General features: G+C 36.7%; 2 protein-coding genes across 4 annotated transcripts in view; one reads left to right on the forward strand and one right to left on the reverse strand.

The window, feature by feature from the left end:
- The window catches only part of LOC133534670 (uncharacterized), a 107,330-nt gene that overhangs the window by 75,916 nt on the left and 15,902 nt on the right, over nt 1-15,512 (forward strand). The window lies entirely within an intron of this gene.
- Nucleotides 2,705-10,750, reverse strand: LOC133534680 (uncharacterized). 2 transcript variants are annotated; one of them, XM_061873905.1, is made up of 8 exons: nt 10,547-10,750; nt 10,144-10,284; nt 9,069-9,200; nt 8,051-8,155; nt 6,813-6,880; nt 5,979-6,130; nt 4,390-4,933; nt 2,705-2,999 (listed from the first exon to the last, which is right to left on the reverse strand). In XM_061873905.1, exons 1-7 carry the CDS (start codon nt 10,622-10,624, stop codon nt 4,734-4,736), a joined length of 876 nt encoding a protein of 291 aa, XP_061729889.1. In that variant the 5' UTR covers nt 10,625-10,750; the 3' UTR covers nt 2,705-2,999; nt 4,390-4,733. The 2 variants fall into 2 exon arrangements, with proteins under 2 accessions (XP_061729889.1, XP_061729890.1); XM_061873906.1 differs by lacking the exon at nt 10,144-10,284.

Here is a 15,512-nt window from a genome sequence, read left to right on the forward strand (position 1 = left end):
CAAATAAGAGGCAAACCAACGCAACAGATTACCACGGATTCCGTTAAATGCTAGTTTTTTAAGAAGATATACGTGGTCTACTTTATCGAAAGCCTTGCAAAAGTCGGTAAAGATAACATCTACTTGTTCTCTTTCATCCATAGACTTGAATAGAATAGAAAATATAGAATAGAATATTGAAAACAATATTTTATTTAATAGATAACTATACTTGTAAACTGCGAATAGTTTACAAGTACGCGTTTTATGTACACATTCGGATGCGTGTAGGTAGGTATAAACCTAAACAACTGGTTGTCACCAGCACAATGCCTTATCCAAATTTCCTACATGTAACGCCTCGGGTTCTCTAATAGCTATGTCCCTAATGATTCTGAATAAAGGGTAAGCGAGTAGATTTTGATATCGAATGAGTTGTCATTTTGTTTCTGACAGTACATTTGTAATAGATTTTGTCGCAGAACCTACAGAGTTAATGAACCGTTTGGTTATAAAATAAGTAGGGCAGATTAAGTATAGTTGTTTTTTTTATTTCACATTTTCAATTCACGATTTGAGCCGTATAACTACCTAGCTGTGCAATTGTACAATCCACTCAATCAATCACCTTCCCATTATGAAAATTGATGGATAATAACTTGTAAAAATTATGATAGGTACTGAACGACGTGTAGTTTGTGCTCTGTGTGTGTATTTTATTCTGTGTGTGATATTATCTAACGCCTTATGAAAAATATGACAGAAAATGTACCTAATTAAGAATATTTACACGTAATTTCGTCCGCTAAAAGCTGCAATAGGAACCCCGAAGCAAACAGAAAACGACCGCTCGCGAAAAAGTCCCTTTAAAAAATGTTGGGGCACGTACGGAAGAAGGCACCCATTACGGCAAAGTGGCCACTGTTGATTCAAAGATTTGAGAGCAAACACGAAAGAACGCTTCACCGTTACACGGAAGGAATAATTTTAGGTGTTTTTTCCTTTTTTTTGTAGGTATGTGAAGTAAGCTATTATTATGACAAGTATCTAAGTTGTTTAAAAGTAATTAATTTCATATTTACATCAATGAGGCTAATAGTCAGTAGTCAGATTATAAATATTTTTTGACATATTGGTTTCTACGAATTCTGCTATTTTGCTTCACTAAATACGTAGTCAAAGTAAATGTATTTTTGTTAGGTGTACTGATTATGAAACTACTTGCGTCTTTCTCTCTCTCGTAAAAGAGTACAAAATTTGCGAGTGGTCAAATCCGTCCATTACGAAACGGGAAAATTCGTCATGTGACGGAACTTCCCTATTTCATATATTGCCAACCTTTTTTGATTTGACTCATTTAAGTTTTGATTCGTAATCATGAGTGATGATGCAATTTTCTTACGGAATTGCTAAAATTTATAATTTTTTTATTATAAACCCCTCAGATTTTCAGATATCGATTTTCATCTTGATCAGAGGAGATACATAATAAGTCACCAAATCGTTCAATTTTTTTAATGTTTCATTAAGTTTTTAGAATCAGACCAAGATAAGTTGGCAGCGAATTTGATAGCCCAGACGTACGTGTACGTGTAATTTTAAACGTCAAACTTTCTAAATGTTACGCGATAATTCGAATATTGTAGATATTGTGGTTGTCCATTCGAAATCTTTATTTTAATACGTCATTCAAATTGAGGGGACTCGAGTTTACGGCACCGGCGGGACGAATCAAATGTTTGTATGGGAAAAGGATATCGTTGTTTTTACCATTTCCCTCGCAATTTTTCCATATTTTCTCACCGTCTAAACCTTCTCTGAACTTTTACGAATATTTCAATACCAAAATTAGCCAAATCGTCCAGTCTTTTGGAAGTTATGCGATCACATACGACGACCGGTTTGGCCTAGTGGGTAATGACCCTGCCTACGAAGCTGATGGTCCCGGGTTCAAATCCTGGTAAGGGCATTTATTCGTGTGATGAGCATGGATATTTGTTCCTGACTCATGGGTGTTTTCTATGTATTTAAGTATTTATAAATATTTATATATATTATATATATCGTTGCCTAAGTACCCTCAACACAAGCCTTATTGAGCTTACTGTGGGACTTAGTCAATTTGTGTAATAATGTCCTATAATATTTATTTATTTATTTACATACATTAGAAGATTTGATACGTGGTATCTTTCAAGCATCAACCTATATCTGTGCTTCGTTATTTAAAATTAAATATTAGACATTTTTTTTACTTTGTTAAAATGTTTATTACTCCTGAACTAAAAAAATAAGCCGAAATTGCCCACAAAAAATAAATTTGGCAATAAAATCTAAAATAAACTTTAAATTGAGTATGATAAGGTTTACTTTCGACTAAAAGTATAGTGATATTTGTTTACTTGACGCATATATTAGTAAAACATCACAAGAAAAATAGTTGGTAGGCGTGAAAAGTCCCAAACCCGTCTACAGACATGTTTTTGAAAAAAAAAAAACATATTTAAATAACCAGCAATTGTTCATAGAAATATTGTACTTTTCTACAGATAATTAAATGCTTAACCGGTTACATTCATCGTTTTTATTAAAAAGTATATATCAACATAGTTATGACCAGCCAAAGTGAACATAGAAAAAAATATGACGGTAATGCCCTCACTGACTTTCCCTTAACTAACAAGATATTAAATAGGAAAAATACGAATTTAAAATAAAACTATTATTTCCCTTTTAACCTAACTTTATTCACTGCAACAGTCCGAATTACTTTAACCCATTAATTCACGTTTCACTCATGCTTTAACTGCTTTATAATACTACAGGGTTCGTTGTCTTCGCTGAAGTCCAAGGAGAGGTATTCGCTGTCGTGTTCCATGGCACTGACGTCTTTGGCAGAATCTTCGGTGGGTTCCTTATCCTTGTAGCCTTCGACATCGTCTAAAGCGGAGTAGACAACGTTTTTCTCAATTTTGGATAGTATTTTTTTATCGTGGAATGGATGGTTATGTAAATTCCCTCTGTAACAATAGAAAATACTTTACTGTCATCTACTGTTCGTACATCTATATATATATATATATATATATAAATGCACGTGTCCTGACTGACTCATCAACGCAGAACCGAAACTACAAATGATAGAAAGTTGAGATTTACACACTAGATTGCATTTATACAGTGTATAAGAGCTAAGAAGCTATTTTCAAAAATTCAACCCCAAAGAGGGTTAAAAAGGGGATGAAAGTTTGTATGTGGTTCAGTTTTATTTTAAGCTAGGAACTTGATACTTTGTAAAAAGGTATTTTAATTAATTAAAAGAAAACTGATTTCGGCGTGTTTGAAAATTCATCCCCTAAGGTGGTGAAAAAGGGGTTGAAAGATTGTATGGAGATCAAATTTTTTTTTTGAGTGCGCGATATGAAACTGTGCACGTAGGCACATTATTAAAACACAAGAAAGAATATTTTAGCGTTTTTAAATATTCATCCCCTAAAGAGGTTTAAAAGGGGTTGAAAGTTTGAATCCATTACCAATGCTTTGAAACTTCTTATAAAGGCATAATAGCCGATTACAAATAAAAGTTATTTCAACGTTCTTGAAATTTCATCCCCTAAGGGGTTAAAAAGGGGATGAAGGTTTGTATGGGGTTCAAGTTTTATTTTGAGCTAGGAACTTGAAACTTTGTAAAAAGGTATTTTATTAAAATATAAGAAAACTAATTTCATCGTTTTTGCAAATTCATCCCTCAAGGTAGTGAAAAAGGGGTTGAAAGTTGGTATGGAGATAAAACTTTTTTTTGGAATGCGGGGCTTCAAACTTTGTATAAAGGCATATTGTTAAAAATCAAGAAAAGTTGTTTCAGCGTTTTTTTTAAATTCATCACCTAAAAGGGTTAAATACTCACCTCAAAGTTACCATAGAACCATCCATTGCTACCACCTTCAAACATGGCAAAAACATTTTGGCATTTTGTCCATAAGGAAGTACTTTAACAAGTACAAAGTTGTTGAACACTTCATGCATACATGCACGCAAACTGAGAACCTTTTTTGCTTAATTCGCGGGCGAAGCCGCGGGCAAAACCTATTATTTGTATATGATAGGTATTTTAGTCTCTACGTATGTTTAGAAATACTTTGTTAACGTCTTTCGGGTTCCTCATGAGCCTGATGGTGATGACACACGTGAACTTGTGTCGGACACGACGTAGGCCATACCATAAATGTACCATGGAAGCGAGAGTAAATCAACACTGAACAATGAATATAATACTTATGGTTGCGGTAGTCAACGTAGCGCCAGCGACGCACACCAGTGCGGTGCGTCACCGAGTGCAGGTTGTACATGTACCGGTTCAGGATTATTTGCAGTGAGCCGCGATCTTTTCTAGGCTAGATGACGCCATACCTGCCAATCACGACGTTCTTGTCGGACACGACGTAGGCCATACACTTGTGGTTGCGGTAGTCGACGCAGCGCCAGCGACGCACACCAGTGCGGTGCGTCACCGAGTGCAGGTTGTACATGTACCGGTTCAGGATTATTTGCAGTGAGCCGCGATCTTTTCTGGGCTAGATGACGCCATACCTGCCAATCACGACGTTCTTGTCGGACACGACGTAGGCCATACACTTGTGGTTGCGGTAGTCGACGCAGCGCCAGCGACGCACACCAGTGCGGTGCGTCACCGAGTGCAGGTTGTACATGTACCGGTTCAGGATTATTTGCAGTGAGCCGCGATCTTTTCTGGGCTAGATGACGCCATACCTGCCAATCACGACGTTCTTGTCGGACACGACGTAGGCCATACACTTGTGGTTGCGGTAGTCGACGCAGCGCCAGCGACGCACACCAGTGCGGTGCGTCACCGAGTGCAGGTTGTACATGTACCGGTTCAGGATTATTTGCAGCGAGCCTCGTATCGACACGGTGAATTGTAAGTTCGATGCGTCTAAGAAAACAAAGTAAAATAACTACTAGAGTTTGGCCCTTCAACAGAAAAGCTTAGGGTGTGTTGCTCTCTATAGCGATTACTGAACGCTAACGATCAACTATAATCAGATGGCACCCTAAAATGCAATGACGTTTAATGATATGCGTATGAATTTAATGATATTACAGCGTATAATTTACTGAGACGGCGAAGTTTTGCTGGGACGGCAGTCATCCGTGATCACAGCTGGGTTGCAGCTTAAATGTCGGATAAGCTAAAAATAATGCATTATTGCTTAAAGTGACCCCTTCAGCCTATCTGCTGCGGGTTTACTTTATGCAATTTTAACATCAAAATAGATACTACTGCTACTGTTTTAGAGTTAGCAACGCGCATGTAACACCCCTGGAGTTGCAGGCGTCCATAGACTACGGTGATCGTTTACCATCAGGCCGTATCCTTGTTTGTCACTGACGTAGTGTAAGAAATCTACTATGCGTAGGTATAGGCACTGTGACGGTTGGAAACCTTCAGTCTCATGGTAGATAACTGGCAACGATCATTTGAATTCAGAACTATCGCCCTGCTGAAGGAATAAAGATCTGCAGGCGATTCTTTCTGAAAGCGGCAAGCATTAACGATAGTCGATAGTTGTATTTTGTATTTTGTATTGTTGTTTGAAGAAGAAAAAAATATAAATATTATCAGAAATCTACTTGGAGCGTTTACATTCTCCACCGCAGATAGACCGTATCCCTTTATAGTACATAGGTAGGTATATCTTTGGAGTTTTTTTATACTACGTCGGTGGCAAACAAGCATACGGCCCACCTGATGGTAAGCAGTCTCCGTAGCCGATGTACGCCTGCAACTCCAGAGGAGTTACATGCCGTTGCCGACCCTAACCCCCCCCCCCCCCCCCCCGCCCCTCGTTGAGCTCTGGCAACCTTACTCACCGGCAGGAACACAACACTATGAGTAGGGTCTAGTGTTAAAAATGTTATAAGCAGGGGTATATTAGAGCTCCATGTTGTAGGTATAAAATTCTTAACAATTTTCTTACATTTTTCTGTGTCCGGTGTGGCATCTAACATCGAATTCGCGGTTGTTTGGTTCTGAAAGTCGTGGTCGTCATCCGAATTGTGTGCAGTGTCATCAGTCATAGCATAGTCCGACATTATAGGTACATTGTCCGGCACATTTAAACTTGTTTTTCTGGAAAAATTAAATGCTTAGTATATACAATACAATACATATATAGGAAGGCATGATGGCTATGAATATATTTTTATATAGATAGACGGTCTTTCCTACACACACACTTAATTTTTTTACCAAATAACGTGCCTAATTTAAAACCTAATTCTAACTTTTGCGGTTTCTAAGAAAACAAAGTGTAGTTTTTTCTCATTTTCCTTTTTTCCGCATGGGCTATTACGGCGATTTAACTCACGTAATTTTAGTCACTCGCGCGACATGTTTCATATGAGTATGACTCACGACAGTTTAAATCGATTACTATCATATTTCATACTTTGGTTATTTTCATCGTAATCTATATGTATAATCAGTACAAAATTATATCCAGTAGGGCTAAGACGGTCGGCTCTTTATCATTTGTCACCATGCCTGTCACTTTCTAACATGTATGTAAGCGCGAAAGTGACGGGTATAGTGACAGGTGATAAAAATAGAACCATGCTGCCACCGCAGAGCTAGAACTTACATGATAAACAGAAATAAAACTGACCAAATCCTCCAGTGACTGAGGTAGGAATCGAACCGCCATCTTCAGTTCACATGCTCAGTTTAAACACAATATTACTTAAATTATTTGATTTGTTCTCTAGTTGAGCTTGCTTGTTTTTAGAAGATTAATCTTGCAAAATATACTTACAAAGCTCCAGGTTTTGTTGTATTACCATATGTTTTCAGGGTTATTTTTCTTGTCACAGGCAAGTTCATCTATAACAATGTGCAGGGATGTAAATATCTAGTACAGTCAGCGTCAAATACTTTGTAGCAACCAAAGTAGCCAATTAGTTCGGTACACCATATATTTAGAATGGTGTACCGAACTATTTGGCCACTTTGACTGCTACAGAGTATTTGACGCTGACTGTACATCAACACAAAGACCGGTGACTAGTGATGTGCCGTTTCCGGGAATTTTCCCTAGGTGGGGTTATTCCCGGAAACGTTCCCGGGAATATTCCCCCTAAATAGGAAAATATGGGAATTGTTTAATTGTGCACAGACATACTATTTTATTATCAGACATTCAGTCAACACTTGGCATCTTAATCGTTTTTCTATTCACATTAAAAACTGTATCCCAGCTGCCTAAGTAAATTCTTTATATTGCCAGAAAAAATCCCATTCTTTCTGGGAATTATCCCATTGTTACTGTAAATTATTCCCCAGAATAAAATATATTTTACAATAATACATCTTTAATCAACAGAAACGATACACATCATCACAGTTTAATCAGGGTTAAAATAAGTCAGGCACTAATAATAATATTCGAGTTCCGTAAGCTTTTGACCAAGAAACTCTTGTAAATACGAGTATTTAGGACGGGTTTTTGTGAAATATTTTGCATTGCATTATCAAATATCCAATAAAAAAAACTGTGCCAATATTTTTTGCCGATCTTAATAAAAAATGTATTTGTATGGAGAAAATGGTCTGACTACGTTAAGATTTCGCATCCATGCACTTCGGGGGCTTAAAGTGATGCCTAGTTTTATTTTTGTAGTATCCAAAGTGGCGACAATATTAAGCAAACCGACTTTTCAAGTACTTTTTTTTAAGCCACCTGCAGATTACGATTTATGGCCACTTTTATTTTACTAAACGCAGTTACTTTTCGTTATAGCTAGCCTTTATTAAAATTATATTCACTTAATCTATGTTTCAATGTTCCCTTGCTTGGAGAATATTCCCAGGAACAGGGGAAAATTCCCATAAGGGAATAGTCCTTGTTCCGGGATAATTCCCACGGCACATCACTACCGGTGACACAGGTGTTATACATAATTATAGTTACATATTTATTATCATTAAAAACTGCAATTTTTTTGTAGTACAAATATGTTAGGTACACAAAAATAACTATATAAAAAAAATTACCTGTTCAGTTTTGCCACCCGAAGAAGTCAGAATGTTATTAAATTCATTTGTTTCCAACTGTGATATGTTTGTATTCATTCGTACAGGTAAACATTCACTACTGCTCTGAAAACATAAACTTAAGGTGAAACTGCAGGGATAAGGAATCTGGACTGGAATTATCCTTATGTCTGTGGTTGTTTACTAAATATGAGATGAAGTACAGCAAGTGTAACAAACTGTACAATGTTTCTATTGACTTGGTTGATTTGTGTAAAATCATTGTATAATATTTATTTACATAATATGATATGTATATTATTCTATATTGCACACAATATAAAAGGAACAATGCAGAGCATTCAGCAATTTTACTAGAGGACAATATATACACCGTGTTTTTATTGAATTGCGTTAACTCCGGGGTTTCGGTAAGTACGTTTAAGGAAACTAAATGGCACAGTTAATTTTCAAAAAAAAAAAATTTTTTTGTTTTTTTTTTTTACAATTTTTATATTTATAAAAAGTAACTAAATGTTGCATATAGCGTTGTTGTAACATGGGCATTACATTTAACTCAACCAAACAATTGAAAACTGTGATATATCAATGTCATTTCTAACATCGATCGTCCGAGATAGTACGTACGTTTAGTAGCAAATGTATGTACTCGCACTAAACACTAATCAATAAGTAAACAGGCCCTAAGGCAAGTGTACACGCTCGTAAGGGCCTTATAATATAAAAAATTATGATTGATTATCTCCGAAATGGAGTTAATTAGAATATCGGTGTCTTTGAGAAAATTACTTAATTTAAGCTCAGGAATGCACCCTCGAAATTAACGCAAATCAAAAAAAACACGGTGTATATATATATAATAGCTAAAGGAATTCATAAAATTTTAAAAGCTTCAATTAATTAATTTGGGCTTTACCCCTTCTTGCAAATACATAAGTCAAATTGATAGATCAAAACAAATTATTAATCACTTGTTAAGTCTTGTAGCGTATTTATGAATACCTCCAATAATATTTACCAAGCTTTCCAATCCTTTAATGTGCAATGATTTAGCAGTTTCTACAAAGAGTGCCAGGCTCTCCGCTGGGAGAAGCACTTCCCCGGTGTATATATACTCTAAGAGACAACACAATGTCTTGTGACTCACATTCTGAAACATTACATACAAATTTCGTGATAGTGATATGTTTTTTTTTTTTCAATAATAATGTTTATGTGCTTTATAAAAGACAATCTTTTATTACAATACAATGGGAAATAACTATAATTTGATTCTTGATATAGGGTAATCTTTACTGTATATTTCATGATATTTTGACGACCGGTTTGGCCCAGTGGGTAGTGACCCTGCCTACGAAGCTGATGGTCCCAGGTTCAAATCCTGGTAAGGGCATTTATTCGTGTGACGAGCATGGATATTTGTTCCTGAGTCATGGGTGTTTTCTATGTATTTAAGTTTTTATAAATATTTATATATTATATATATCGTTGTCTAAGTACCCTCAACACAAGCCTTATTGAGCTTACTGTGGGACTTAGTCAATTTGTGTAATAATGTCCTATAATATTTATTTATTATTTATTCATACGTCAGGGTTTTTGGTGCAGAAATGTTTTACACTAGCCAAAGAAGAGGTAAAAACTGTAAAATCCCAATATAATAACATTTTTGGTAATTATTTTTACAATAAACAACATTATAAATCATGTTAACATCAACATTATAAACGTTCGACAACCTGCCTGGTCTAGTGGGTAGTGACCCTGCCTATGAAGCACATGGTTCCGGTTTCAAATCCTGGTAAGGGCATTTATTTGTGTGAAAAGCATGAATATTTGTTCCTGAGTCATGGGTGTTTTCTATGTATTTATATATTCTTCTTCTTCTTACTTACTATGGGACTTAGTCAATTTGTGTAATAATGTCCTATAATATTTATTTATTATTTATAAATATACAAAATCATTCCCGCACCAAAAACCCTGACTTCATATTAGTGCTCATTTAATTACAAAATATCATTAAACAAAGTATCAAAGGAAGAAAATGTTTAGGCAGAAAATAAGCTAAGCGTCTGTTAAGTTGAACTTACATTAAGGAATATAACTGGATGCTGACACGGAGCAGATGTGATCAGCTCCTTTAGATATGGGCTGGCCATGGCCATCACCATTTGATGAACCTTCACTAAGTGACCATCAGCTGCAATTGTCATGTCAACAAACTCGCCATTCTAAAAATATCATATTTACAAAGACACTCTAAATTAAAGAGAGTTTCTAGGCGGGTAAAGAAAAGCATTATAACGGAGTCCTACAGAACAGAAATCGTAGCTAAGAAAATGTTTAAGAAATAAAAACTTTGTGTACTTAGGTAATAGTAAAGTGGGGTATTACAGTGGGTGGGCTGTTTTGAATAATTTGGTATTGTAATGTATTTAAATTTTTGGAAAAACTTTTTTTTTTACTTTAATTATGTTAGGAATAGTTATGTACCTGTTGTAGAGTACTGAAACCATTGCACATAATAGATTTATACGAATCCCATGATAAACTAAACTGTGAATGCACCATGTTTGACGGAGACTTATATTATTTATTAATTCGCGAAATCGACAGTAATAACTAATTTCCACATTGATTTTCAAACACCTTTGCTATTTTTGTTACGATTATTTTGTTTGTTTGACATTGACAAGTCATTATATGTCAAGTCGATAACATGACATTGACAGGTTATGGGAGCCGTTCCGAAATGTGTTAGATCCATGAAGGTATATAAAGTGGAGACCGCAACGACTTTTTTTGCCATACCAAATTGAACCTTATCACCGAGCTAGAAAGGTGTTCGTACAGTCAGCGTCAAATACTTTGTAGCAGTCAAAGTGGCCAAATAGTTCGGTACACCATACTAAATATATGGTGTACCGAACTATTTGGCCACTTTGGTTGCTATAAAGTATTTGACGCTGACTGTACCAGACTAGAGAAAACGGTCCACTTGAGATAGCAAAACCAGAGCCCAAAGAGCATATAATCACTACGTTTTACCAGAGCCCTGTGTCTCACTCGCACATGTTGCCAATGTTAAAAAGATACCATTGTGGTAGTAATTATATCCATTTACTACTGAAATGTATTACCTACTTATGCTATTTTAGTGCTATATTCAAATAACGTTTCTGATATATTTTAACCATTTTCCAGTCCGCACCAATCTACAAATTTTTCCCAAGAATTCAAATATATTGCAATAAATCCAACTCTGGGGACCTACCGCGAAAACCGAAATTCGCAAATTGCGGGGATCTTTCTCTTTTACTCCCACTAAGATGTAATAATAGTGACAGAGAAAAATGTCCGCAATTGACGAACTTCGATTTTCGCGGTTATAGCCCTGGACTCCTACCGGAAAAATGGACAACAATGGTGACTAACACGGACAATGTGGCAATTATATGCGAAATGATAATGAAAGACCGACGATTAAAGGTGCGGGAAATAGCTGACATCGTAGGCATCTCTTATGAAAGAACTCAAAATATTATAGTCAACGAATTAGGTTTTTCCAAGGTGTCGGCGAGATGGGTCCCGAGGCTTCTTTCAGTGGAACAAAAAATCGCTCGCCGTACTAATTCATGTGAATGTCTAGACCTATATGAAGCCGATACTCAAGACTTTTTGGACAGATTTGTAACTATGGACGAGACGTGGGTCCATCACTATACACCAGAGACCAAACAGCAATCGAAGCAGTGGGTTCGTCCTGGATCTCCGCCTCCCAAAAAAACCAAAGCAATTTTGTCGGCCAATAAAGTCATGTCATCTGTTTTCTGGGATGCAAAGGGAATAATAATGGTTGAATATCTCCAGAGAGGTAAAACTATAAATTCCGACTATTATTGCGAGTTATTACGCAGATTACGCGAGGCTCTGAAGATAAAAAGACCTGGAATGTTGACAAAGAAAGTTATCTTCCACCAGGACAATGCACGTGTTCACACGTCACTAAAATCGATGGCGGGTGTGGATGGGTTTGAATTATTTCCCCACCCATCCTATTCACTCGATTTAGCACCATCGGACTTTCATCTGTTCCCCAATTTAAAAAAAACATATGGGTGGTATGAAATTTCAAGCAACGCCGAGTTCCAAGCTGAGGTGGATGCCTATTTTTGAAGGTCTCGAGGAAAGCTTCTTCAAAAGTGGTGTAATGGCTCTGGAATCCAGATGGAACAAGTGCAGTCAACTCGACGGGGACTATGTAGAAAAATAAAAATAAATTAAAAACCGTCTGTTTTGTTTTTAATATTCAGGCCGCGAATTTTTCAATCCACCCTCGTACTGTAAAATAAAATAAAGAGTGCCCATATAATATAACACTAAAATTAATGTTGCTTGAAAATATATTGAAAACTATCAAGATTACTCTTGTCTGCATTGAAACGCGCGTCGCGTACCGAGCGCCAACGCCATCTATCGAGCGTTATTTCGTGAAATCGGAGAACGCTCCAAGGAAAGGAATAAGGGCTCTTAAAAACACTTATCCCTTGACTTGTACACACCAACGAACTTCACATAATCATGTTTCGGACTATACTCACACAAAGACCGTAAAATGTCTTAAAATTTTAATTTATTGCGTCTGCCATTGTAGTAACAAACGCCTGCAGCGACTCTCATCGCGTTTCTTTCTTCGTAGGGTCGGCCCGTTTTCTACCGCTACCCTTAAGGTGGTTCGATTTTCATACAAAAAACAATCGCTATTTATTAATTAATTACACAATATTATTACATAAATAGTTGCGCATCTATCTACTTTCGAATATTAATTTGCGCTAAATTAATAGAAAAACTTTGTTTCATACAGAAATCATGCAATAATCAACGTTATATTTTGATAAATTTTACTCATGTGTGTGTGACAAATGTCGTGTACAAATACATTGCGGCGTTGCCACTCTATGCCTCGGACGGCCATCGGCGCGACGTTGCGATGTTTGACGCGTTTTTAGCTGACTCTGTCGACACTGACACTCAGTGTGACCAGGCGTACGATAATTGTCGTACATGTACGATAATTTGGGCCCCGGTATGACGTAATGTTCCAAAGAGCATTATCGTACACTAAAGTACTATAATTTCAGCCCTTGTATGATGCCACCTTAAAAGTCTAGTAATTTGAAGCAAAATATGACACTTTCTCTCAGAAATAGGCTAAAATTAGTATCTTTTGGGTGTTCGGCTCCTTGGTGTAAGTTTAAAGTTTAAAATGTCTCAATTGCCTGTATACCGTTTGAGTCTATCCCAAAAATACACAAACATAAACAGATTTTTTGCGCAATTTAGACGAAAATTGTCTTTTTTTTTATTATTAATTGGAAATTTAAGCTTATTTTGCTAGACATTTTTAGGGGCTGCCTTTTTGATTGGCGTACGATATTTTTTTCAACGGTACAATAATATTGACACTCAAGTTCGATAATTCTCTTCCGCTCACCTGGTAACACTGCTGAAACTTGACAGGACCTGGGGGCCTACCGCGAAAACCTAAATTCGCAAATTGCGGGGATCTTTCTCTTTTACTCTCACTAAGACGTAATTAGAGTGACAGGGAAAAATGCCCGAAATTGACGAATTTCGATTTTCCCGGTAGCCGCCCTGGTGCTTGAGGTACTTGATAGAAAACAACGCTGCCGCATGTTCTGAATTGTGATTTTATGTGTTTTTGGATTGAAAATGATAGCAACGTCTAAATCAAGTTACAAAAATCATCGATATTCTGGTCCGCGAAAAACCAGGAAAAGTGTAACTGTAATTGGGGTCTACAAAAATGACCAATTCATAGAAAATATGACCTAGAAACTAGTTCACTTTTATAAAACTCAATTTTGCCCGAGATTGTACTTAGGCGAACCTAAGGGAGCTAAGTGTATTGATCTTGAATAATTAGTTGGCTAATATATGACTCCAACATGATATGGACATTTACATCATAACTATTATACCTAGTTGGTTACTAAGTTCTGTTCCTCGATTTCTTTCTTTCTTCCGAGCGTTGTCCCAGAATATTGCCACGGCTCAATGGAGCCTGGGGTCTGCTTTGACAACTAATCCTAAGATTTGGCGTAGGCACTAGTTTTTACGAAAGCCACTGCCATCTGACCTTCCAACCCAGAGGGTAAAACTAAGCCTTGTTGGGATTAGTCCAGTTTCCTCACGATGTTTTCCTTCACCGAAAAGCGACTGGTAAATATCAAATGATATCTGTTCTGAAGTTCTGTTACTCGATTTGCAACCTCTTTATTTCCGTTAAAACAATAGCTACCGAAAAAACAAAAAAATGACATATTGTAGTGGAATTGTGAGCTATAATTATATACCACACATAACGCTTATCTCGTCGTATCTATAATGAATTGGGGCCTAAAAGAGAATCGTATTCCAATTTTTTGAAACGCTTGTATTACTTTCTATATTAACTAAAAGTTGCCTTAAAATTCAGCTTTTATACTAAAAACGGCTTTAAATATGTTAAATTAACAAAATATATTTCGACAGATGCTTTCGCGCCCAAAACGCTCTTTGAAAATTGTGTGACGTCACAGTTTATGGTTTGACACATAACTACATACACACGTAGAAGATACGAACTGTCAACTGATATTTGTCATTTGTTGTTAATCGCCTAACTGTCAACAGTGTCAATCCGAGAGTTGTGACGTCATCAGAATCTTCAATGACGTTTCGAGTTTGGTCACGTGACGTGTGCCAAAAGATATTTTAAATTTAATATTTACAAAAATATGGTCATTACAGGTCCCCTAAAAGTAGTTTAACATGTTTTTATAATCCAAAAGAATTTATTGGGATACAATTATGCCCTAAGATTTGTAGATGGAAGCAACCCTATTGCGTTGCACAAATTTGGGCACCCGCCAAACATGATTTTGGGTGTGTCATACTCAGGGCTAACACAGATTCATTTCTGTGAAAAAGGTGTGAAAACCGGAAACTGGAAACCGATCTCGAACCAATAGTGAAGCCCTTAAGCCACACCCTATTTCAAAACCAGCCATGGATCTTTGAACAAGACTCAGCTCCTGCACATAAGGGCTAACACAGATTCATTTCTGTGAAAAAGGTGTGAAAACCGGAAACTGAAAACCGTTCTCGAACCAATAGTGAAGCCCTTAAGCCACACCCTATTTCAAAACCAGCCATGGATCTTTGAACAGGACTCAGCTCCTGCACATAAGGCAAAAACAACTCAAACCTGGTTTCGAAGGAACAAAATTGACTTTATTGCCCCCGAAGATTGGCCGTCCTCCAGCCCGGACCTTAACCCCCTGGATTATGCCATATAGCAGGTTATTGAGGAGAAAGCCTGTGCTAAACCCCACACAAATCTTAACTCCCTCAAGCGGGCCATAGTTAAGACAGTGACGGAATTAGACATGAC

This window comes from Cydia pomonella, chromosome 2 (genome assembly GCF_033807575.1).
Source record: "Cydia pomonella isolate Wapato2018A chromosome 2, ilCydPomo1, whole genome shotgun sequence".
Classification (NCBI taxonomy): domain Eukaryota; kingdom Metazoa; phylum Arthropoda; class Insecta; order Lepidoptera; family Tortricidae; genus Cydia; species Cydia pomonella.

Excerpts from the sequence above, each read along its gene's own strand:
- LOC133534680 (XM_061873905.1), bottom strand. The coding sequence starts at position 10,624 with ATGGTGCATTCACAGTTTAGTTTATCATGGGATTCGTATAAATCTATT. Across the intron at positions 6,131-6,812 it reads ACAACAAAACCTGGAGCTTT|AAAAACAAGTTTAAATGTGC; the intron begins GTAAGTATATTT and ends TAATTTTTCCAG. Across the intron at positions 4,934-5,978 it reads CACACCGGACACAGAAAAAT|ACGCATCGAACTTACAATTC; the intron begins GTAAGAAAATTG and ends TTGTTTTCTTAG.